The 25,089-nt window shown below is 42.9% G+C and overlaps 1 protein-coding gene across 2 annotated transcripts in view; it reads left to right on the top strand.

Moving 5' to 3' along the window:
- Window positions 1-11,136: 11,136 nt before the first annotated feature.
- HSD17B4 (hydroxysteroid 17-beta dehydrogenase 4) overlaps window positions 11,137-25,089 on the top strand; it is a 94,671-nt gene continuing 80,718 nt past the window's right edge. Inside the window, exons 1-2 of one of the 2 annotated variants that reach the window (XM_061150929.1) lie at window positions 11,137-11,348; window positions 19,711-19,764. In XM_061150929.1, the coding sequence (XP_061006912.1) occupies window positions 11,291-11,348; window positions 19,711-19,764 (112 nt within the window). In that variant the 5' untranslated portion in view covers window positions 11,137-11,290. The remainder of the gene's footprint in view (window positions 11,349-19,710; window positions 19,765-25,089) is intronic. The other variant, XM_061150930.1, reaches the window with a different exon arrangement.

The following is a 25,089-nucleotide window of genomic DNA, read 5'->3' as shown; positions in this document are numbered from 1 at the left end:
AGGTTTCATTTGTTTATTTTTGTTTTTGTTTCTAAATATTACTATAGGATACAAATCCCCAAAAAAAACATTGCTACAACTTATGTCAAAAATTGTTCTGCCTATGTTTTCCTCTAGGAGTTTATAGTATCCAATCTTTCATTTAGTTCTTTGATCCATTTTGAGTTTATTCTTGTACATAGTGTTAGACCATGTTCTAATTTCAAGTTTTTACATGTAGCTGTCCAGTTTTCCCAGTACCACTTACCAAAGAGACTATCTTTTCTTCATTGTGTATTCTTACCTTATCATCATAGATTAATTGACTATAGTGCATGAGTTCATCTCAGAGCTTTCTATCCTGATCTATTAATCTATATGTCTCTTTATATGCAAGCACCATGTTGTTTTGATTACCATAGCTTTGCAGTATCATCTAAAGTCGAGGAGCATGATTCCTCAAGCTCCATTCTGTCTCAGGATTGTGTTGGCTATTCTTTTGTGTCTTCATACAAGTTAAAAAATATTTTTTTTTGTTCCAGTTCTGTGAAAATATGCCATTGATAGTTTGATAGGGATTGCACTCAATCTGTAGACTGCCTGTGTAATATGGTCATTTTAACAATATTAGATCTTTCAAATAAAAAACCAGGGTATATCTTTCTATCTGTTTGTGTGATCTTCAGTTTCTTTCATCAGCATCTTATAGTTTTTTTGAGTATAGATCTTTTGTTTCCTTAGGCTTATTCTTATTTATTATTTCTTTTTGATGTGATGGTAAATGAGACTGTTTCCTTAATTTCTCTTTCTGACACTTTGCTGTTAGTGCATAGAAATGCAACAGATTTCAGTATATTAGTTTTGTATCCAGCAGCTTTATCAAATTCATTGATGAGCTCTAGTAATTTTCTGGAAGAGTCTTTAGGATGTTCTATGTACAGCATCATGCCATCTGCAAACAGCGACAGTTTTCTCTCTTCCAATTTTTAAAATTTCTTTTTCTTCTTTGATTGCTGTGGCTAAGATTCCCAAAACTATTTTGAATAAAAGTGGTGAGAATGGTCATTCTTGTCTTGTTCCTGATCTTAGTGGAAATGCTTTCAGCTTTTCACTGTTGAATATGGTGTTAGCTATGGATTTGTCATATATGGCCTTTATTATGTTGTGGTATAATACCTTTTTCTTCCTCTCTGAATTGTTTTTTTAAATCATAGGTAGATGTTGAATTTTATTAAAAGATTTTTCTGCATCCACTGAGATGATCATATGGTTTTTATTCTCCAGTTTGTTAACATGGTCTATCACATTGATTGAATTTGTTACTGAGCCCAAGTTCACTTTGTTTGCCACAATACAGGTTAATAAATTGGAGATGAGGTATTGTAGCAAGAAATACAACTTTATTCAGAAAGCCAGACTACTAAGAAGATGGCAGACTGATATCTCAAAATCACCATCTTATCGGGGTCTGGATGCCAGATTCTTCTATAGAACAAAGAGGGGGAGGAGGTGAGGAAGTAAAGTACAAAGGTCATAAGTCTTGCAAATATCTCCTAGAATGGCCATCTTTGGGGAGGGGATATGTTAATTTCTTACTTTCTGCAGCCATTCACAGGTGAGCAGGGTCAGATCATCTCTCTATGAGCTGAACAAAGCCCAGAGGGGTAGGATTTCCTGTGGCGAGCCATTATATATAGCTACCTTTGTGGCTCAGCTGGTAAAGAATCCACACAATTCAGGAGACCTGGGTTTGATCCCTGGGTTGGGAAGATCTCCTGTCAAAGGGAAAGGCTACCCACTCCAGTATTCTGGCCTGGAGAATTCCATGGACTGTATGGTCCATGGGGTCACAAGGAGTCGGACATGACTGAGCAAGTTAAAGTGGGATAGCTATAGATAGTGATTATAATAACAAAAGCAACGAAAAGCAAAGGTTAAAGTTAAAGAAATAGATCCAACAAGGAGTTAGAATTTGCTCTTCCCTGTTACAGTTTGAGGATATTGAAAAATCCTTGCATCCCTGGAATAAATCCCACTTGATCATGGTGCATGATCAACATTATTATAGCCAATTAAATTATCACTTGATACTGAGGTGGAAATTAATATTTTTTCAAGTAAAAACAGTAAGAGTTTATCAACAGTAAACCCTGTCAGTAGTGAACTGTATCCCCTCAAAATTCTTTGGTTGAAATCCTATCCCCTAGTACCAAAGAATGTGGGTATATTTAGTGATAGTGAAATTGTTCACCTCAGATTGGGACTTGAACCCATGTGCCAGGACTCAAATCCAGCCAAAACGCTGCTTGGGACTCTAGCCCATGTGACCTGGACTCCAACCTGGCTAAAACCCAGTTTGGAACTCTAATCCACATGGAACTTGGACCCAGTCAAAGCCTTCTTGGGACTAAAACCCATGGTCTTTTAACTAGAATCACTCGCCTGATATCTGGATTTACAGAGGCTCAGGTTTTTGAGTCTCAGCACAGAAGTAATTCAGTGAGACACAAAGTAAGAGGCAAGAAATGGATTTATTAATAAAGAATGCTTGTAAGAGATAATGAAGGAGGAAACAAACAGAACAGGCTCCATCTTGAAAGCAGGACTCCATCTTGGGCCAGACTGTGGACTTTGAGCTATATGCCTAGTATCTATGGAAACGACATACCAACTAGAAAACCAGACCCCCAGGATGGAAAAGCCCCAGGGCTCATACCTAGACCCTCCAATGCTTAAAAGAACACCCTAATTATCTGTGTAACCAAATAGAATAATAAATTCTATTATGCTTATTGGGGTATGACCACAGGCCTATTGATAATAGTCCACTGTTAACTACCTAGGCTTAAGGCATAGGAATCATGGGTTAACTTGGATTGTATCTTTCTTTTCCTTTGTTCAGACTAGTTTCAGAGAATTTGGGGAGGTGGGTTTGAGCACGTACACTTAGGGTATATAAGGTTTTCACAAAAGCTGGTCAGGGTCCTTGGCTAAGAGGAGACTCTGCCTTGGGCCCACCAGTGTAATAAACTGCACTCCAATATCTGCATTGTCCTTCTGAGTGAGTTTGTTTCTCAGAATGTGTGGCTACAACATTTGGTGCATTGGCCAAGAAACTCCTTACTTTGAGGAGACAAGTCCCATTTGGGACTACTCCGAGGCCTTGTGGCTCAAATCTTCTAGAAGGGGGAAGGTGCGTTGCCCTTCTTGAAGGATTCTGCTTCTCAACGCCCTGACCTTTCACATTAGCATGTAGTGGACGGCAGCAGGGGAACTGAGCGCTCAGGTGAGGAGGGACCCAGCCGGCAGGGTGGAAGAGGGGGCCTGATCACCCCCCTGGGAGGGACTAGAAGGGGACGGACCCACAGGAGCCTGGAATAGGCAGGCGGCAGCGATTGCTCGGTACACAGGTTGACGAGCGTGTTAGGGCTTAGGAAGGAAATTTGTGAATGTCATTTAGGAGGTGGTGTCCACGCTGCTTTGGGGGAAATTATTACCAAGCAATCGCCAGGGGATTGTTAGGAGAAGAAACTTTGGGTGCTATATTCTGCAGGTGTCCCACCTGCTGTGAGATTCTTGACCCCCTCGGAATTGTCAGGCTAGAAGGAGGGGGATACAAAAGTGAGTATGAAATGGCTTTTCTGGAGACAGCCTGGGATGTGGGATATTTAACCCATCTGTGTTTTCATCCACACCTGATCAAGCCCACCGAGGTAGAATGGACTTTAAACGTTAAGGGAGAAACAGTCTTGGATCACGTGGTGTTCTGGTTTGGCTGTGCTGACTGGCAGGTGAAGACACGCTGATCCCCCTTCTCCCTCTGGGATCTTGCAGGGAAGGCTCTTCTCACCCCAATTAGGAAGGAGGCGGAATGGCAAGTTAAGTGTTTCATTGAGTGGAAATATCAGAGGTACATAGGATACCTAGAACTTCATAGACAGAATGAAAAGAAAAAGTAGAAGAAGGTCCGAGAAGGTAAGCAAGATGGGGTGAAGTGAATCTAAGGCAACTGTATTGGAGTGCATGATTAAAAATTTAAAGAAGGGATTTGGAGGAGACTATGGGTACAGATGATGCCTAACCGCCTCCACATACTCTATGAGGTCGAGTGGCCCCCTATGGGAGTAGAATGGCCACCAGAGAACACCATGAACTTAAAAATAGTGGAAGCGGTCTATACAGTAGTCACAGGAGAGCCAGGACACCCGGATCAGTATCCATATATTGCCTCATGGCTAGGGTTAGCTCAAGACCTTCCTACTTGGACAAGGTTCTGTATCCAGAAGGGAAAGGGAAAAATAATAATGGCACAAGAATTGACTGATGATAAAAAAGGAGATTCTGCAGGATTTGGATGGGGATGACCTGACCCCTCCCCCATACTGGATAATGATGCGCCCGTCTCCAAGTGCTCCATCAGGACCGGAGGCCACCTTAATGCCCGATCCAGGGCCAGGTGAAGTTCCTGCAGCAGCCGCTGCTCCTCCGGCAGCTCTCCCGAAGATCGTAGAGCCACCGTTTTGGCAGGCTCCGATCCCAGCGATGGAGACCTCTGGCCAATGCCCCCGGAATTCCATCTCAGCCAGATCTCCTAGATTGTATCCCCCTCTCCCGGTGAGTACTGATGGGAGGGGGGAAGAAAACACAGGAATTAGACAGAGGCTTTGCTCTGCCAAGGAACAGGAGGAAAGAACCCCACTACAGATGCCCCTCAGAGAGCTACAACAGCCTCCAGTTCAGGACGCATGTGGGCACTACCATCAGCCCCCTGTAGCCTATTATTACCAGCCATTTTCCTCTACGGATGTATTAAACAGGCAGAGACATGCTCCACCATACTCGGGGGAGCCACAAGCCATGATCAGGCTAATGGATACTATTTTTCGAACCCACCGCCCTACATGGGATGACACAATCCAACTACCCGTCTCCCTTCTCAGCCCTGAGGAAAGACACAGGATCCTAACTGAGGCCAGAAAATGGTTCAGAGGACTGGCACCTGGGGGCACTGCAGAGCCGCGGCGGGGGCAGAACTAGCAGCCCCGATGAGGGGCCGGATTGGGACTGTGACACAGGGGAAGGCCGGGGCCACATGGAGAGATATCGGGCGGCTACTTTACAAGGTCTCCGGGGGGGCCTGAGAACCTCTGAGTTGGGCAAAGCCCTCTGCAGTGATTCAAAGGGAAAGCGAATCACCCTCTGAGTTCTACGAAAGACTGTGCGAGGCCTGTAGACTTTATACGCCAATAGATCCAGAGGCTGCTGGGTCTCAGATGGTGACAAATGCAGCCTTTGTATCTCAAGCCTACCCTGAAAATGTCAGATGGGGGACTCCAAGTGACTCATGAGTTTTTATACATCCCTGAATGCCCAGTACCTTTGTTGGGAAGAGATTTGCTGTCTAAATTGGGGGCACAAGGGACCTTCCCCCCACGAAGGAGCCACTCTTTGAGTGGGCTCAACCACCTATTTACTCTTCCTCTCGGTAACCCCTCAAGAGGAATGGAGGTTGCATGATCTCCCCGAAGGGAAACCGGACGGGCTAAACAGTCGAGAGAAAAGAGTTAACTCAGCAATTCCCTGAGGTCTGGGCAGAAGAACCGGCCCCCCCGCCCCCGGCCCCCGGTTGCAAAACTAGTCCCAGTGGGAATAGAACGCAAACCCAGTACGATTACATCAGCATCCGCCTTGGGCCCGCCAGACCTTGCCAAGCTGTTTACTTTTTACGTGACTGAAAAGGACAAGGTGGCTATGGGAGTGCTGCCCCAGACTCTGGTGACATGGGACAGACCCGTGGCTTATGTCCCGAAACCGCTGGACAGTGTTGCCACTGGCTGGCCACGATGCTTACGGGCAGTTCCTGCAGTTGCCTTACTGCTTCGGGAGGCAACGAAGCTGACTTTCAGCCAAGGTTTGATCATGAAAGTCCCGCATGAGGTCAACACTCTCCTGCCAGGGGACCCCCATAAATGGCTGTCAACATCCCAGATTACTCAATACCAGGGACTGTTTTGTGAGAACCTCATGTTATTACTGAACCCTGTCAGGCCCTGAATCTGGCCACTGTCTTTCCTGTGGGAGAAGGTGGGCCCTCACATGCTTGCAAGGAAATATGCCAGCAGACCTGACTTGAGAGACCAGCCAATCCCGGATCCAGATTTGGTCCTGTACGCCAATGGCACCAGCCTGGTGAAAGAAGGACAACGACTGTCGGGATATGCAGTAGTCATGGAAGAAACCATCGTTGAGGCTAGCTCTCTGCCTTCACACTGGTCCGCTCAACGGGCAGAACTATATGCTCTAGTCCGGGCCCTCCAGCTGTCAAAAGGTAAGAAGACAAACATTTACACACACTCCAGGTGTGCCTCTGCCACACTACATGTACACAGGGCTCTCTATAAGGAGAGAGGCCTTTGACAGCTGGTGAAAAAGATATTAAAAATAAGGAAGAAATTAAGACCCTATTAGATGCTGCCTGGGAACCAGAAAGGGCTGCAGTCATACACTGCTGAGGACATCAAAAAGAGGATACCTCCCAGGCTCGGGGAAACAGACTGGCAGATAAGACCACTAAACAAGCAGCCGAGGGCTTGGGGTGACAAGTGAAGCCCCTATTAAAGCTCTCGTATTGGCGGAGCTGCCTGAGCTAACGCTGGACTCTCCAAAATACACTGAAGCCCAAAACCAACCAGCCAAAGCAGAAGGGGCCATCGAGACTGAAAAGGGATGGTGGGGGTTGCCAAGTGGCAACTTATTGGTGCCAGAGGAGCTGGCACCCACTCTGGTAAGCCAAACACACCAAGCGACCCACCATGATAAACTGGAAGAGCTAATTCAAAAATATTTCTTGGTTCCCCGCCTCTCTTCCCTATGCAGGACAGAATCTCAGAACTCACTGCCTGCTCCCAGGTCAGTGCTGCCTCTCGGCACAGACAGAAACCTCCAGGGATTCAGCTAAAAGGCATGATGCCCTTTGAACACTTGGAAGTGGACTTCACTGAAATGAAACCTCACCGACATCGTTACCTGCTGGTCATGGTATGTATGTTCTTGGGATGAGTAGAGGCTTTTCCTACCTGGACTGAAAGAGCATCAGAAATAGCCTGGTGCCTGCTTAGGGAGATACTTCCCAGATTTGGACTTCCTACCTGCATCGGATTGGACAATGGCCCGTCTTTCGTAGCTGATTTACAAGTAAGCTTAGGGAGATACTTCCCAGATTTGGACTTCCTACCTGCATCGGATTGGACAATGGCCCGTCTTTCGTAGCTGATAACAAGTAAGCAAAACTTTAAACATCAAGTGGAAATTATATACAGCATATAGGCCCCAGAGTTCTGGGGTTGTGGAAGGGCCAACTGGACACTTAAAGAGACTCTCCAAGTGGATCACAGACACTGACTGCTCCTGGGTGGACCTGTTTCCGATGGCTCTGCTCAGACTCAGGATGACCCCACGGTCCCATGGCTATTCTCCATATGAAATTGTGTATGGGAGGCCCCCTCCCATAATAAAACAGGTGTCAACAAATCTGCCTCAGGTAAGGGGCGGTGAGATTTCACAGCAGATGGAAAACTGGGTAAGGTAATAAATCAGTAACTAAGTTTGTACAAGAAAGGGTGCCGTTCCCCCTAGGGGAACAGATTCATGAATGTGTGCCTGGGGATTTGTGTCAAGGACTGGAAACACGACTCCTTGGCCCCACATTAGAAGGGTCCATATACTGTTCTAACCACCCCTGTGGCAGTTAAAGAAGCCCTGGCATGCTGCAGTCCATGGGGTTGCAGAGAGTCGGACACGACTGAGCAACTGAAATGTCAAATGGTTTGGTTTCTTCTGCAGCCTTTCCTAATGGCTGCAGATGACTGTCTTTTCATTGTGTCTTTACGTGGTCTTTTCTTGCAGCAGATACTTCTGGTGTCCCTTTGTATTTCCAAATTTCCTCTTCTCACACTGTTACCAGTGACATGGATTTTTCTTCATTTAAGGTTTGGATGGCTTTAGCACCATCTAGGAGGGCCTGTTTTGTGAAACTAGTCAAGGCCTCTACTTTAATCATAATATCTGTTGTCCCTATAGAAGGTACAAATAAGGCAGCAATATACTCATACCATTGAAACACAGACCTTGTCCACCTAGCATGTAAATAAGGTAGATTTACCAGGGCTTGTGGTAGGTTAGGCTTTATGCTGCGGTGGGCAAAAGTGAATCCCAGTGTGAAGCGGCCTACCCAGTCGATTGGTAACCAAGGCCAAAGGTTAGGCCCACAAAGTCATTGGACTTTGTTGGGCGCCACCCAGGAAATTTCAGGGTTATATTTCCAATCAGAGCCTGGCCAATGGAAGATGTGACCTCCAATGTTCGTTTACATTGTTTGGGGGATAGGTACCCTGTATATTTTAGTTCTTTTGGGTCTAATGGAGGTCACCAAACCCTACCCTTTGTTTCTTTTAGTTCCCAGCATATAGAGGCAGGAGTAATTAATTGACCCTTTTCTGGAGTCATCCAGAAATATTCATCCAGACTTGGTAGAATTGTCAACATACCTAGAGGACTGTCCTCCCTTGCTAGTCAGGGAGCTTTTTTCCTTTTTGTTCTTTAAAAATGAGGTATAGGCTTTTGTTACTCCTATGAAACTGGTGTTTACCTCAAATGTAACCCCATGACCCGAGTCTATTGACTGTAGGTCTGGCTTACACCAAGAGAGCAGGGCTTCCCTGTCCATCACCAACTCCCAGAGCTTGCTCAAACTCATGTCCATCGAGTCAGTGATGCCATCCAACCATCTCATCCTCAACCAGTTGACACCTTGATCTTAAACTTCCAACCTCTGCAACTGTGAGAAAATAAATTTCTGTTTTTTAAGCCATTAGTCTGTGGTATTTGTTATGGCATCTCTAGCAAGCTAATGAAGCCTCTTGTAGCAAGTACTGGGGACTTCCCTTATGGTCCAGTGGCTAAGACTCTGTTCTCTCAATGCAGGGGCACTGGGTTCAACCCCTGGTTGGGGAACTGGATCCCACATGCTGCAACTAAGGGTTCTTATGCCATAACTAAGAGTTTGTAGTCCACAACTAAATATCCTGAATGCTACAATGAAGATCAAAGATCCTATGTGCTGCAACTAAGACCCAGTGCAGCCAAATTAAAAAAAGAAAAGTACTGATACTTTAACTCCCAAATATTTTCAAGTCAGAGCAAAGGTATGAAAATTTCTGCAGTATGCTGATTGAAGTACAGTTGGCCCTTGAACAACACAGGGTTTAGGGGAACTGACCCTCTGTGTAGCTGAAAGTCCAAATATAATTTATAGTTGGTCCTTCATATCTGTGGTGCCACACCATGGATTTAGCTTACCTCAGATCTTATAATACTGTTGTATTTACTATTGATAAAAAAATTCACCCATAAGTTTACTAGCACAGTTCAAACCCATCTTGTTCAAGGGTCAACTCTAGATAAGAATGGTCATGGGCCAGAGATCAGCTAAGGGGTTAGAGCTATTCTGTTCCCCATAGCAACTGTAAGGGTTGAAGGTATCAATATTTATGCACATCTGTAAGTCATTCGCAACACTTCATCTGGAAAGCTCTTTTCCAAAGGATAAATTTTAGGAAGAAGTAAAATGATCTCATAAGGAATGTCTGACATTCACAGGAGAAGTTTCTTTCTATAATATATATACTCTGAGCCCCAGGCAGAGTTTCAGAACGGTTATCTAAAAAAAAAAAACAGTATTAAACAGAAGTTCGCTACCTGATGAGTTCTCACTGAGCCAAGCTCCAATTTCTTTTATCACAGTTAACTTTCAGCTATACTTTTTCTGCTTCTGCATTTGGATTCCAGTGAGTTGTGAGGACAGATCTGTGAGTATAGCCACATTCTTTCCTTTGGGTTTCTCTCTGGAAATACAAAGATTTTTATCTTATGTTTGATCCTAGCTTTATAATTCTCTTTTTATATTTTATTTATTTTCACTATGTTTCAGACAGAGATAATGTGTTGAGAGTGAACAAATGGAGACATCTTAATCAGAAAGCCAACATAGCCATTATTTAAAAGGGTTCAAATTCTTCTTTCCCTAAGATATTGGCTTATGAGACAGTACGTGAGGATTCATGTGTTCAATTCAGCTATGTTAAGGTGCATAAAAATACCCAAAATGAAATTTCATGCTTGATAATTGGACAATATTGAAGCTATTTAGTAACAATTTAGAAAGCATTGTTTACACCTTGGCAAATAAAGATTAAAGTTTACTTTTCCTAGTAAAACTATGTTTCCAAAAGTGTTAGTTCTGAAGCTTACTTTACCTTACTATAAACTAGTACTCTCATTCGGGGGTTATCCCCACCCCACTCCAACTGAGGACATTTGGCAGTCTAGAGGCAATTTTGATTTTTGTGACTGGGGGGGTACTACTAGTGGGCAGAAGTCAGGGATGTTGCTAGACATCTTACAATCCATGGAACAACCCCACATAGCAAAAATTGTTGTTCAGTTGGTGAGCCGTGTCCGACTCTTTGTGACCCCATGGATTCCAGCACGCCAGCCTTCCCCGTCCTTCACTGTCTCCGAGAGTTTGCTCAAGCTCATGTCCATGAGTGGGTGATGCTATTTAACCATCTCACCCTCTGCTACCCTCTTCTCCTTTTGCCTTCAACCTTCAATCTTTCCCAGCATCAGTGTCTTTTCCAATAACTTGGCTCTTTGCATCAGGTGGCCAAAGTATTGGAGCTTCAGCTTCAGCTTTAGTCCTTCCAATGAACAAAAAAATTATCTGTCCCCAAATTTCAACAGTGTCAATTGACTGTACTTGCTTCCCTAGAGGTCCAGGGATTAGATTTCCAGAAATCTTTGATCTATTGGTGAGTGTGCCTTTACTTCTAAGGGGCTATTTCTGAAAGCTATTACCAGAGAGGAGCTGCAATCTCGCCTAAATCTAGGAAACACTTGCTGAGTGAATGACAAAACCATGGATTAGAGGATAAATACACTGAGCACAGTCAGCCATTTTACCAAACAGATCTAACGAGCTCCCATTACTTCCTACGCAGAACTGGTCCTTCTGAGCCAAGTCTCCTGAGCAGGGCCGCGACTGCAGTCATGTTGGACTACATTTCCCAGAGTTCCAAGAGATCTCCGCGCAGGCGCACTTGCAAAACTACGGCGTCCCTCTCCGTCTCAGAAGCTGGCAGGTCGCTACCGTCCTGCCCCCGTCGCTCCCTCCGTCTTGCCTGCCTCGCAGTCTGAACTCCAGTCCGCACTACTTCTGCTAGTGTGTGTGTGTGTGCCGCTGCAGACTGGACTTATGGCCTCGATGTTGAGGTTCGACGGGAGGGTGGTACTGGTTACCGGCGCGGGGGGAGGTGAGTATGTGAAGGATGGAGGGCGGGTGTCCAGCTCACTGTCCTGCTGGGAACCCCCCGCCCCAACTTTTTTTGTTTGTTTGTTTGTTTTCCTTTGGTCGGGGTTACGCACGCAGCTATAGCTGCTGTCCCAGCATCTGGGCTGCGGGCCGCGTGACTAGGCGGCTTAGGGAGCGACTGATTGGACTCGGTGGGGGTGGGAGTGGGAGGACGGACAATGACTATTCTCAGGTCGCCGAATCTCCTGAGGGTGGAGAGGTGGGGCTGGCCAGCCTTGAGTGGGGACCCAGAAACTCCTGGTGCAGCTCTCCCCACCTCCACCCCCCGTCCCCTCAAGGCTTCGGATCTGGAGAGGACAGAGGCCAGGCTGGGCTGCGTGACTAGGTGAAAGTTCATTCCAGCGCTCATCTGTGCGTATCAATTGCAACTCTTCCTGTCAATAGACTCTCTAGGCCTCTGTCTAGCCTTTTAAACATGGCAGAAAAGCCATCTGGTGATTGGAATCACTCCCCACCCCTTGTCCCCAGTAGTAGAGATGTCAGCCCCTTGCCTTTGAAAAGTTAGTTGTCTTTTCCTCTGTCGTATGATTTTTAAGCTCTTAAGAGGACCTTCTTTTTAGAAAAGGCATCTGGTTAGAGTTCTCCTTTTTGGACTTTGTATGCTTATCAAGCTAAGCACAGTACTGTCAAGTCCACTGGAGTCTTGGCATGCAGTTGTAAACTCAAGTGACTGCTGGACTCAGGCAGGAGATAGAGGGGTAAAGTGAGTGAGGGGTGGGGCATTAGGAACTGGAGAGCAAAGGTCTTTCTGAAGTGGGCCCGACCTTCCTGTATTTCAGAAGCAAAGTAGAGATTTATTATGTGAAATAGCTCTATTTTTAAAGGACAAAAATTAAAACAAACTACTCATACCTACATGGATTCTTTGCAGTGAGATTTACACTGTTCCAAGTGCAGAGGTCCATCTAGTCAAAGCGTATGGTTTTTCCAGTAGTCATGTATGGATGTGAGAATTGGACTGTAAAGAAAGCTGAGTGCTGAAGAATTGGTGCTTTTGAACTGTGGTGTTGAAGAAGACTCTTGAGAGTCCCTTGGACTGCAAGGAGATCCAACCGGTGAATCCTAAAGGAAATCAGTCCTGAATGTTCATTGGAGGGATTGCTGCTGAAGCTGAAACTCCAATATTTTGGCCACCTGATGCGAACTGACTCATTTGAGATGGTTGGATGGCATCACTGACTCAATGGACATGAGTTTGAGTAAGCTCCCGGAGTTGGTGATGGACAGGGAAGCCTGTCATGCAGCAGTCCATGGGGTCTCAAAGAGTCTGACACGACTGAATGACTGAATTGAAGTGAACTGAAGTGCAAGAATCTTGACCTTATGGGCCTTTGATTACCTACTGGTAGTGCCTTATACCAAGAATGGACCTAATGCAGAATTAATTTAAATTATATATTAAAAGTCACAATGGAGTTCTGACAGTTGAAGTGAAGTCAGTCGCTCAGTCATGTCCAACTCTTTGTGACCCCATGAACCGGGGCTTGCCAGGCTCCTCTGTCCATGGGATTTCCCAGGCAAGAGTACTGGAGTGAGTTTCCATTTTCTTCTCCAGGGGATCTTCCCCAGTCAGGGATTAAAGCTGGGTCTCCTGCCTTGCAGGCAGACTCTTTACACTCTGAGCCACCAGGGTTAAATCATACATATTTTCATATTTTCATTTATAAAGTGGATTCTCATGCTTCCTTTTAGAAAATGTCTTTAGTATTAAGTAGTGGCCAAATGTTTTATATCCATAGCTATTTTCATTCTGAAATGATCATATGTTTTGGGGAAAACATTTTGTTTACGCTTAGTTTTTGTTGAAAATAAATAATGCACTCATATTTGAAGCCATTTTTTGACAGTGAGTGATTCACAGTATGAAATAACATATGCCAATACCCAGTACACACACACACACACACACACACACAATCTGTATTTGAAACATAGTACATGCAGTGCACTTTGAACTTTTCTATTCTGTTTCATTAAGTAAATGCAGATTACAACACACTAAATTGATTTTGTGAAGTGTTAATGAGTTGTTCACATGGACCACAGCCTTGTCTAACTCAGTGAAACTATGAGCCATGCCGTGTAGGGCCACCCAAGACGAACAGGTCATGGTGGAGAATTTTGATGAAACGTGGGCCCTTGGAGAAGGGAATGGCAAACCACTTCAGTATTCTTGCCTTGAGAACCCTATGAACAGTATGAAAAGGCAAAAAGATACGACACTGAAAGATGAACTTCCCAGGTTGGTAGGTGTCCAATATACTACCAGAGAAGAGTGGAGAAATCACTGAGTTGGTGGACATGAGGCTGAGCAAGCTCCGGGAGTTGGTGATGGACAGGAAGCCTGGTGTGCTGAGTCCATGGGTCGCAAAGAGTGGGACACGACTGAGCAATTGAACTGAACTAATGAGTTGTTACTAGACAATTCTGGATTTAGCGCCTCTTGTTTATAAACTGATCCATGTCTTAAAGAACCTAGATTATGTTACAGTTACTAGTCATTAAATTTGAATACTGATCTGGAGCAGATACATGTGGGAAAGTAGAGACTTACATTCGGTCGTCATTAGAAAAGAAAGATTGAGATCTAATTGCAGTCCCAGAACACAGACTGTTGCCCTTGAGGCCTTGGCATTCTTCTTTAAAGATATGGATCTGTAGAACTCCATCTCTGCTGAACATCCCAGGAGGCTGGCTGTGAGTGCTTGCCAGGCCCATGTCTGGGAATTAGTCTGACTTCAACTCACTCATATTCTGAAATGAAAAGAAATATCTTGGCACTATTGAGGTGCTATTGTTTAGCTTGGAATATACCAAGCTAAAGAGTTTATTGGGCGACTTGGAAGAAGTTTCAGAATTGTCAGCTGCTGTTGCTGCTAAGTCGCTTCAGTCGTGTCCGACTCTGTGCGACCCCATAGACGGCAGCCCACCAGGCTCCCCCATCCCTGGGATTCTCCAGGCAAGAACACTGGAGTGGGTTGCCATTTCCTTCTCCAGTGCATGAAAGTGAAAAGTGAAAGTGAAGTTGCTCAGTTGTGTCAGACTCTTCGCGACCCCATGGACCGCAGCCCACCAGGCTCCTCCGTCCATGGGATTTTCCAGGCAAGAGTACTGGAGTGGGGTGCCATTGCCTTCTCTGTCAGAATTGTCTAGCTGGTAAACAATTTTGGCACGATGGGTGGTGTAACGGGAAGTTGTATTTATTAGCAGATGGTAGTAGCGGTTGCTGGGGATGGAAATGTGAGAGTGGTGGAACTGGGCAATGGAAGAGGGAGTCTGGCCATTGTGAATTTGAGATGGTTATAAAATAGCAAGCTGTAGGCCTGGAGATAGTAAGAAGTGTGTGAGTAGTTGGAAATTCCGAAGTCAGGAGGGACTTTGAAGCTGTTTGACTTCCTTTGGGTAAACCAAGAAAGTGAAATAGTCCAGGAAGCTAGTCTCAGAGACTCTGTTAACTTGAAGCAGAGGGCAGTCAAACCCACTGAGAGGAGCACCGAACAAGCACTGTGAGAAAAGAATGAACTGATTTTTGACACTGCGAAAGAAGTTAAGGTCAGAAGAGAAATAGGGAAGAGAGGATGGTTGACAGTGAACTTAGGTGCAGGAGAAAGTTAAGACAGGCTTTGAAAGAGGATTGAGAGAAAAGAGAGGCTCTTGAATTTAATTTTTTTGTGCATTTTGACTCTACAGTTGTGCTGGCCGTTGAGGGAAATGGGAAAGAATGACATAAATCTCATCCTTTAAGAACCTTCTAGTTTATTTGGGGAGACAGACTAACACATAAAGTATTTAAATGATGTTTATATAAGCATAGATACACAAACATGGGAGGACAGAGTGAATCTGTTAATGGACTAGTGGTGGTGTTAGAAACAGGAAAGAGAATTTCACTTTTAACTTTATGTACAGATTTGTGTACAGTTTGCTTGGGCCATTATGATAAAAATAGATTACTCACATACCTTTTCAGTGAATTGTATAGCTTGGTTTTGAGATAATACTCAGATTAACTGAGATCAATCTCTACTAGAGATGTGTCCCATTCCTTTCATCTGATGATTTTCTACTTTGTTACCACTTTTTGCATTCTGGTCTTGAGTATTGACTTCGTTGAAAACCTCATGTTTAAATCTAGTGCTTCAGCCTTGATCTGATAAAATATGAAGAGGCTTGAGTTACTGTGTTGGATGGGTTCTTGCTCATTCATTTAGAGTAGATTAAATTTTAAAGTAAATTATTTGGTGATCTTTTAGTTTTGGAAAAATTTATAATTTGGGTTCTTTATAGAAGAGCTTGATAATTTAGCTGTTTCCTTTTGTTATTTGTTTACTTGTTTATGAGTTAATTTAAATTCAGTTTAGTTCAGTTCAGTCGCTCAGTCATGTCTGACTCTTTGCGACCCCATGAACTACAGCATGACAGGCCTCCCTGTCCATCACCAACTCCTGGAGTTTACCCAAACTCATGTCCAGTGAGTCGGTGATGCCATCCAACCATCTCATCCTCTGTTGTCCCCTTCTCTTCCTGCCGTCAATCTTTCCCAGCATCAGGGTCTTTTCCAATGAGTCAACTCTTCGAATCAGGTGGCCAAAGTATTGGAGTTTCAGCTGTAACATCAGTCCTTCCAATGAACACCCAGGACTGATCTCCTTTAGGATGGACTGGTTGGATCTCCTTACAGTCCAAGGGACTCTCAAGAGTCTTCTCCAACAGCAGAGTTCAAAAGCATCAATTCTTCAACACTCAGCTTTCTTTATAGTCCAAATCTCACATCCATACATGACCACTGGAAAAACCATAGCCTTGACCAGATGGACCTTTGTTGGCAAAGTAATGTCTCTGATTTTTAATATGCTGTCTAGGTTGGTCATAACTTTCCTTCCAAGGAATAAGTGTCTTTTAATTTCATGGCTGCAATCACCATCTGCAGTGATTTTGGAGCCCCCAAAAATAAAGCCAGCCACTGTTTCCCCATCTATTTGCCTTGAAGTGATGGGACTGATGCCATGATCTTAGTTTTCTGAATGTTGAGCTTTAAGCCAACTTTTTCACTCTCCTCTTTCAATTTCATCAAGAGGCTCTTTAGTTCTTCTTCACTTTCTGCCATAAGGGTGGTGTCATCTGCATATCTGAGGTTATTGATATTTCTCCTGGGAATCTTGATTCCAGCTTGTGCTTCTTCCATCCCAGTGTTTCTCATGATGTACTCTGCAAATAAGTTAAATAAGCAGGGAGACAATATACAGCCTTGACGTACTCCTTTTCCTATTTGGAACCAGTCTGTTGTTCCATGTCCAGTTCTAACTGTTGCTTCCTGACCTTCATACAGGTTTCTCAAGAGGCAGGTCAGGTGGTGTGGTATTCCCATGTCTTTCAGAATTTTCCACAGTTTATATTGATCCACACAGTGGATCAAAGGCTTTGGCATAGTCAATAAAGCAGAAATAGATGTTTTTCTGGAACTCTCTTGCTTTTTCGATGATCCAGCAGATGTTGGCAATTTGATCTCTTGTTCCTCTGCCTTCTCGAATACCAGCTTGAACATCTGGAAATTCATGGTTCACATATTGCTGAAGACTGGTTTGGAGAATTTTGAGCGTTACTTTACTAGCGTGTGAGATGAGTGCAATTGTGTGGTAGTTTGAGCAGTGTTTGGCATTGCCTTTCTTTGGGATTGGATGGAACTGACCTTTTCCAGTCCTGTGGCCACTGCTGACTTTTCCAAATTTGCTGGGATATTGAGCTCAGCACTTTCACAGCCTCATCTTTCAGGATTTGAAATAGCTCAACTGGAATTCCATCACCTCCACTGACTTTGTTCATAGTGATGCTTCCTAAGGTCCACTTGACTTTGCATTCCAGGATGTCTGGCTCTAGGTGAGTGATCACAGCATCATGATTATCTTGGTTGTGAAGAGCTTTTTTGTACAGTTCTTCTGTGTATTCTTGCCATATCTTCTTAGTATCTTCTGCTTCTGTTAGGTCCATACCATTTTTGTCCTTTATTGAGCCCATCTTTGCATGACATGTTCCCTTGGTATCTCTAATTTTCTTGAAGAGATCTCTAGTCTTTCCCATTCTATTGTTTTCCTCTATTTCCTTGCATTGATTGCTGAGGAAGGCTTTCTTACCTCTCCTTGCTACTCTTTGGAACTCTGCATTCAGATGCTTATATCTTCCTTTTCTCCTTTGCTTTTTGCTTCTCTTCTTTTCACAGTTATCTGTAAGGCCTCCTCAGACAGCCATTTTGCCGTTTTGCATTTCTTTTTCTTGGAGATGGTCTCGATCCATGTTTCCTGTACAATGCCACAAACCTCCGTCCATAGTTCATCAGGCACTCTCTCTATCAGATCTAGTCCCTTAAATCTATTTCTCACTTCCACTGTATAATCATAAGGGATTTGATTTAGGTCATACCTGAATGGTCTGTTGGTTTTCTTCACTTTCTTCAATTTAAGTCTGAATTTGGCAATGAGGAGTTCGTGATCTGAGCCACAGTCAGCTCCCGGTCTTGTTTTTGCTGACTGTATAGAGCTTCTCCATCTTTGGCTGCAAAGAATATAATCAGTCTGCCTTCTGTGTTGGCCATCTAGTGATGTCCATGTGTAGAGTCTTCTCTGGTGTTGTTGGAAGAGGGTGATTGCTATGACCAGTGTGTTCTCTTGGCAAAACTCTATTCGCCTTTGCCCTGCTTCATTCTGTACTCCAAGGTCAAATTTGCCTGTTACTCCAGGTGTTTCTTGACTTCCTACTTTTGCATTCCAGTCTCCTATAATGAAAAGGACATCTTTTTGGGGTGTTAGTTCTAAAAGGTCTTGTAGGTCTTTATAGAACCGTTCAACTTCAGCTTCTTCAGCATTACTGGTTGGGGCATAGACTTGGATTACCGTGATATTGAATGGTTTGCCTTGGAATCGAACAGAGATTATTCTGTCGTTTTTGAGATTGCATCCAAGTACTGCATTTCGGACTCTTTTGTTGACTATGATGGCTACTCCATTTCTTCTAAGGGATTCTTGCCCACAGTAGTAGATATAATGGTCATCTGAGTTAAATTCACCCATTCCAGTCCATTTTAGTTCGCTGATTCCTAGAATATCTACATTCACTCTTGCCATCTCCTGTTTGACCACTTCCAATTTGCCTTGATTCATGGACCTAACATTCCAGGTTCCTATGCAGTATTGCTCTTTACAGCATCAGACCTTGCTTCTGTCACCAGTCACATCCACAACTGGGTGTTGCTTTTGCTTTGGCTCCATCCCTTCATTCTTTCTGGAGTTATTTCTGCACTGATCTCCAGTAACATATTAGGCACCTACCGACCTGGGGAGTTCATCTTTCAGTGTCCGGTCGTTTTGCCTTTTCATAGTGTTCATGGGCTTCTCAAGGCAAGATAAACTACCACTATGTTTATCAGTTCAATTTTTAAAAATGTGTACATGTTAAAATGATTGAAAAAATACAGAAGTAAGCTTTCCACTCTTTGTTGCTAATCACACAGTTCTGTTACTCAGAGGTGAACCACTAATTCCCAGTCTCTAATGGTCTTCCTAAGATATTCTCAGCCTATAAAGTTTACATAGGCATGTTTCCATTTTTGGATGTATAAATTTATACCCTATAGCTTTGAATCTGAATTAAGCATTTTGTTTGTGTATGTGGTGATTATCTAGTCAAGGTTCAGAGCAGAATGTAGAAACTGTTAGATATTTGAAACAGGAGAGGACTCAGTAGAAGCAGTTGGCTTTTCTAAAACTGGTCCATTAGTGGAGCCACTATCTCTGAGGCTGCCCTTGGAACTGCCACTGCCCAAATAGTCACTTGCTCTAGCAACCTAGAGAATGGAAGTTGCCATCCAGAGATTAGGGAGCTTGATCTAGAAGCTGCCAGTATATCCACTGAATACCTAGAAAGCTTCAAGAAGTTGGCTTCCTAAGCAGCAGCACTGGGCAGTTGTCACAGTATGGTGACTTCTTCCTCATTACCTCCTTCCAAATTTCATTTCACGTGCATTTTCATGCACATGCGTTTAACGGTGGAACACAGATCACCTCTAGCATCCTAGAAGCTAGGTAGAATGTAGGAAATGGTAGGTAAAATGGGTGTAAAGTATAGTTTTAAGTTTTCCAACTCCTAAAAGTAGAAATAGGTACAGTAGAGGCTGAGAGTACCAGTGAAGCCTACTCTTGTAATTAATTGCACATCAGTTACTTTTCAATAGGGATTGGATTGAATAGACCAAAAAAATTGTTCTAACATTTGCTCAACTTTATGATTTTTTTTTTCTTTTTCTTCAATAGGATTGGGCCGAGCCTATGCCCTGGCTTTTGCAGAAAGAGGTGCATCAGTTGTTGGTAAGTTGATAAATTTTTCTTTTCATTTAGTACCTAGGAACTAAAATACAGTCTTCACAAGACAGACACCTTTGTATTTACATCAGATAATTTGTCAAGGTCAAATTTTATCACCAGTTTTTTTTCTTCTGCCAGCAAAATCTTTTCCCCATTGAGGCTGATTTTGTAACTTACTTTTTTATTTATTTATTTAATCATTTTGTAACTTACTTTTTAAAGTAAACTAGAATTTGCAACTCAATAGAATTGAGAAAGATAAGCAGGTGTTCATTATAAAACTCTTGAATTTGATATATTGTGGGCTGTAAATTTTTCTTGTAGCAGACTGGTAGAAGATGAATCCCTGTAAGTGTAAATATATTGGTAAGGAAAGAAGTAAGTGCATTTTCGTAACTGGAAGTTTGAAATCAGGAAATCCAAAGTATGATTTTTTTTGTTTGTTTTTTAATTTCTTTCATCAAAATGTTTCAAATGGGAGCTTTTATAACAGTTTAAAAAAATTTAATTGAAGGGACATTTACATGAGTTTTACTCTGGGGATTCAGTTGGAGGATGGGGTATTTGAGAACACACTCAGTGTGGGAGGTTTTAGTCATCTCAGTGGTTTTCCTGGTGTGATTGGCAGTTGGTGTGGTCATAGAAGTGGGTTTGTCCACAGCCACGTCTTTGTGGGGAGTAACTAAATGGATCTTCAGTGCCAGGTAGGTATGTAGGGCAGTTGTATGCCCCAATATTTATTAATATCTTCCCTGGGCTTTGGCCTCCCAATCACAATTTTCTTACGGCTTACTAGGGAATACAGAGAGAGAGATTTCTCCCAATTTGTTTATGAAGACGTGTGTAACAGAAGACTTAACAAGCAGAAAGGTTCTCTAAACCAAGAAGACCTAAGCAGGATATTGACTCTTTTTCCCTCAGTGTGGATGTGTAGCTTATCTTTATGGAAGGTACACAGAAATCTTGGATGTTGTTTAAGGTCATAACCACAGTGTGTTAATCCAGTCTGCTTCTTATGGCAAGAAGAAGAACACCATGTCAACACATTTTGACACTGTGATATTTTGTCAGGTGTGTATAGTTCAGACCTTTTTTTTTTTTTTTTTTTGCTAGATTGTCCCAAGAATGTGTCATGTCACAGCCTGTTTTTTCTTTACTTTCTTTAAAAAGATATTGCTATTCATTTATTAATATTTTTACTCCTAACTTTTTATTTACATCTTTGCACTCAGTTCCATAAATGCTAGGGTCTCTTTTTATCTTTTGTATCTTGAAAAGGACCTGAAATATTACCTTTTGTAAAGAAAGGACTTTATTCATTGGTTCGTTTATTGTTGTAACCCTTTTTTGGGGATGGGGTGGGGTGGGGAGTGGTTGGTGTGCCTTTGAGATTGGTTGAGTAAATTTCTACTTTTTTGGTTGTGGCTGAGTTATAATCTTAGTTTATAAATTTATTTTGTAAAACCTTTTGCAGCAATATGTGTTCATGTGGATCAGAATTCCTGTATCTATTAGTTTTGAATTTGTTGAACTCAGGTTGGCCTTTTTCAATTCTAAGGAAATGATAAACAGGGATGGTGTGTCTCTTGTCATTGACCCAGGGATGGTATTGCAGCAGGTGCCTGTTAAAGTCCAAAAAGGTAGAAGGTTCGTGTTTTTGTAAAATTATTTACCAAACTTGGCTGGAGAACCAGATATAGTTTAGTTTATGTGAAAGCACAGAATTTTTCTACCACTTGTTAGCCTGTGACCTGGCTGTGAATTCTCTAGGCTACCATGGTTTTCGTTCTTCTAACCGCCACTGCCCTGTGCTGTAGCTTTTTAAAACGTAGATGCCCTGCTTCCAGATTGTCTTACGTGCACTGCCCTTTCTCCTGAGTTAATTTTGTTCTGCTCAGCATATTTTTACCCGAGGAAGCAAAAAATAGGAGACAGGAGTAAGCACATGTAGGATTTACGACAGAGTAGCAAATTTGGAAAACTCAGTAGTGGCCACAGGACTGGAAAAGGTCAGTTTTCATTCCAATCCCAAAGAAAGGCAATCCCAAAGTATGCTCAAACTACCGCACAATTGTACTCACGTCACACACTAGTAAAGTGATGCTCAAAATTCTCCAGGCCAGGCTTCAGCAATACGTGAACTGTGAACTTCCAGATGTTCAAGCTGGTTTTCGAAAAGGCAGAGGAACCAGAGATCAAATTGAAAACATTCGCTGGATCGTTGAAAAAGCAAGAGAGTTCCAGAAAAACATATATTTCTGCTTTATTGACTATGCCAAAGCCTTTAACTGTGTGGATCACAATATACTGTGGAAAATTCTGAAAGAGATGGGAATACCAGACCACCTGACCTGCCTCTCGAGAAACCTGTATGCAGGTCAGGAAGCAACAATTAGAACTGGACATGGAACAGCAGACTGGTTCCAAATAGGAAAAGGAGTACGTCAAGGCTGTATATTGTCACCCTGCTTATTTAACTTATATGCAGAGTACATCATGAGAAACGCTGGGTTAGATGAAGCACAAGCTGGAATCAAGATTGCCAGGAGAAATATCAATAACCTCAGATATGCAGATGACACCACCCTTATGGCAGAAAGTGAAGAAGAACTAAAGAGCCTCTTGATGAAATTGAAAGAGGAGAGTGAAAAAATTGGCTTAAAGCTCAACATTCAGAAAACTAAGATCATGGCATCTGGTCCCATCTCTTCATGGCAAATAGATTGGGAAACAGTGGAAACAGTGTCAGACTTTATTTTTGGGGGCTCCAAAATCACTGCAGATGGTGATTGCAGCCATGAAATTAAAAGACGCTTACTCCTTGGAAGGAAAGTTATGACCAACTTAGATAGCATATTAAAAAGCAGAGACATTACTTTGCCAACAAAAGTCCATCTAGTCAAGGCTATGGTTTTTCCAGTGGTCATGTATGGATGTGAGAGTTGGACTGTGGAGAAAGCTGAACACCGAAAAATTGATGCTTTTGAACAGTGGTGTTGGAGAAGACTCTTGAGAGTCCCTTGGACTATAAGGAGATCCAACCAGTGCATCCTAAGGCAGATCAGTCCTGGGTGTTCATTGGAAGGACTGATGCTGAAGCTGAAACTCCAATACTTTGGCCACCTCATGCAAAGAGTTGACTCATTGGAAAAGACCCTGATGCTGGGAGGGATTGGGGGCAGGAGGAGAAGGGGATGACAGAGGATGAGATGGCTGGATGGCATGACCGACTCGATGGACATGTGTTTGAGTAAACTCTGGGAGTTGGTGATGGACAGGGAGGCCTGGTGTGCTGCGATTCATGGGGTCGCAAAGAGTCAGACACGACTGAGTGACTGAACTGAACTGAGCTTGTTTGTGGTAAAATTACTGATCAGTTAGTCTTTTATGACTAGCTCAGAGGCCAGTAAGAAGTAAAACCTTAAGACATAGAGTAGCTTGTTTATCATGTGAGAGAGCTTTTGGTTGGTTATGCTGAGTCAGCAAACAAGTCTCCTTGGATTATGATAGTAAAGGGTAGTTTCACACTTACCTGATGCTTCACCTTCTGGTCCGTTGTCTGTCTGTTCTGTGTGTCTTAATAATTTCAGGATCCCAGCTGAAGGCGTGACTCTCATCATGGCTGTTCCCCACGGTGGTGCTTAAAGCTTCCGTTTAGAAGTGGCATGGCGCTTCTACCCACATTTCACTGGCCAAGGAAAATCACCTGGCCAAGCCCAAAGTTAAGGGTATCACTTAAGATATTCTCTAGCTTCCTGTTAATATGATTGCTATGTTTTATGTTCCATAATATCAAGCATTGTGGGAGACTTAAATCTGAGTGTAAGAACTGCTAAGCCTTTGGCTGATAATTACAATAAGGGACAATTTGTTTTTGTACAGATTACATCTTTGAAGAAATGTGTGTGCATATCTGAAGAAAATGTTGGGAATGGAATAGGTCTGAGGTTTCCTCAGTTGGTGAGCCGTATCAAGTTCTCTGAATAGTAACTTTTATCCTGAGGGCTTGAACACAAAGAAGATTGAAGTGTTCCAGCAAGCAGAACCTCTTTTTTGACAGTAAGAAAGGCAAAATGCTTTCTGTTCTTGAACTGGAGGAGTAGCACTTAGGGTTAATTTAAGTTGAAGTCTTTTAAAGTAAGATCGGCACGATTTCTTTTCTGTGCTGAAGTTACATGACAACTGGTAAAGATGAGTTTTCTAAGTTCCTGTTGTCAGATGCCAGAGCCTGTGTTTTTAGCTGTTGTGTGATCCTGACAGCCAGAAGATGAACTTCAGTGTGGGAAAGTGAATTGTCTCTGAAGTTAGGTCAGGCTTTGAATCCTGGCTGTGCTGTCCAGTTACATGACTTGTCTGAATATTAGTAGCCACCTTACCTAATAACTGCCAGGATTATGGTGGGGATTAAATGACACCAAGCATTAAATTCTTTTGTAAAGGGGGAAAAAAACAGTATTAGTGACTGCCTAACATGTCCTGGGCACTGTGCTCAGGATTATATCAAAGTGAGCTTCGGGGGCATCCCAGGTTGGAGTAATGTCATCCAGGGGAATGAAGATGAGAGATGAGAGGGGACAGGAGGTCAGATCATGTAGGACCATTTAGTTCAGAAGGACTGGCTTTTAGCCGGATTGTTTTTCTTTTTTAAATTAATTTTTATTGGAGTATAGGTGCTTTACAGTGTCGTGTTGATTTCTGCAGTACAGCAACCTGAGTCAGCTGTCCGTGTACATGTAGCCCCTCTTTTTTTGATTTCCTGCCAACTTAGGTCACCACAGAGCGCTAGGTAAAGTTCCCTGAGCTATATAGTAGGTTCTCATTAGTTATCTGTTTTATAGATAGTATCAATAGTGTGTATATGTCAATACCAACACCCCAATTCCTATGTCACCACCTTTACCTACTTGGTGTTCATATGTTTGTATTCTATATCTGTGTCTCTATTTCTGTTTTGCAAATAAGATCGTGTATACTATTTTTCTAGATTTCTAATGAGAACCTACTTTCATGACCTGCTTTAAGGTTTAAATTGATCATTCTGCTTGCTGTCTGAGAAGTAGGTTCAGGAGGAGTAAGGATGGAAGTGGAGGAGGATGTCGAGCCTGTTGGGGTTTATTGTCATATGAACTCCTATTGTCTGTACTTATAATTTTTTGTTGAAAAAAAAGGAGTGGAAGCAGAGAGATCTGTCAGGTTATTGCAATAATCTGTGAAAGAGAAGGGGTTGATTCAGACAGTTGGTAGGGATGGAGGTGGTACAAGAAGGTTAAATTCTGGATATATTTGGAAGGTAGGTATGGCAGGATTTGGTTATTTGCTGATGTGGGT

Source organism: Dama dama, chromosome 9, assembly GCF_033118175.1.
Source record: "Dama dama isolate Ldn47 chromosome 9, ASM3311817v1, whole genome shotgun sequence".
Taxonomy (NCBI): Eukaryota; Metazoa; Chordata; class Mammalia; order Artiodactyla; family Cervidae; genus Dama; species Dama dama.
This window is presented reverse-complemented; position numbering and strand designations above follow the sequence as displayed.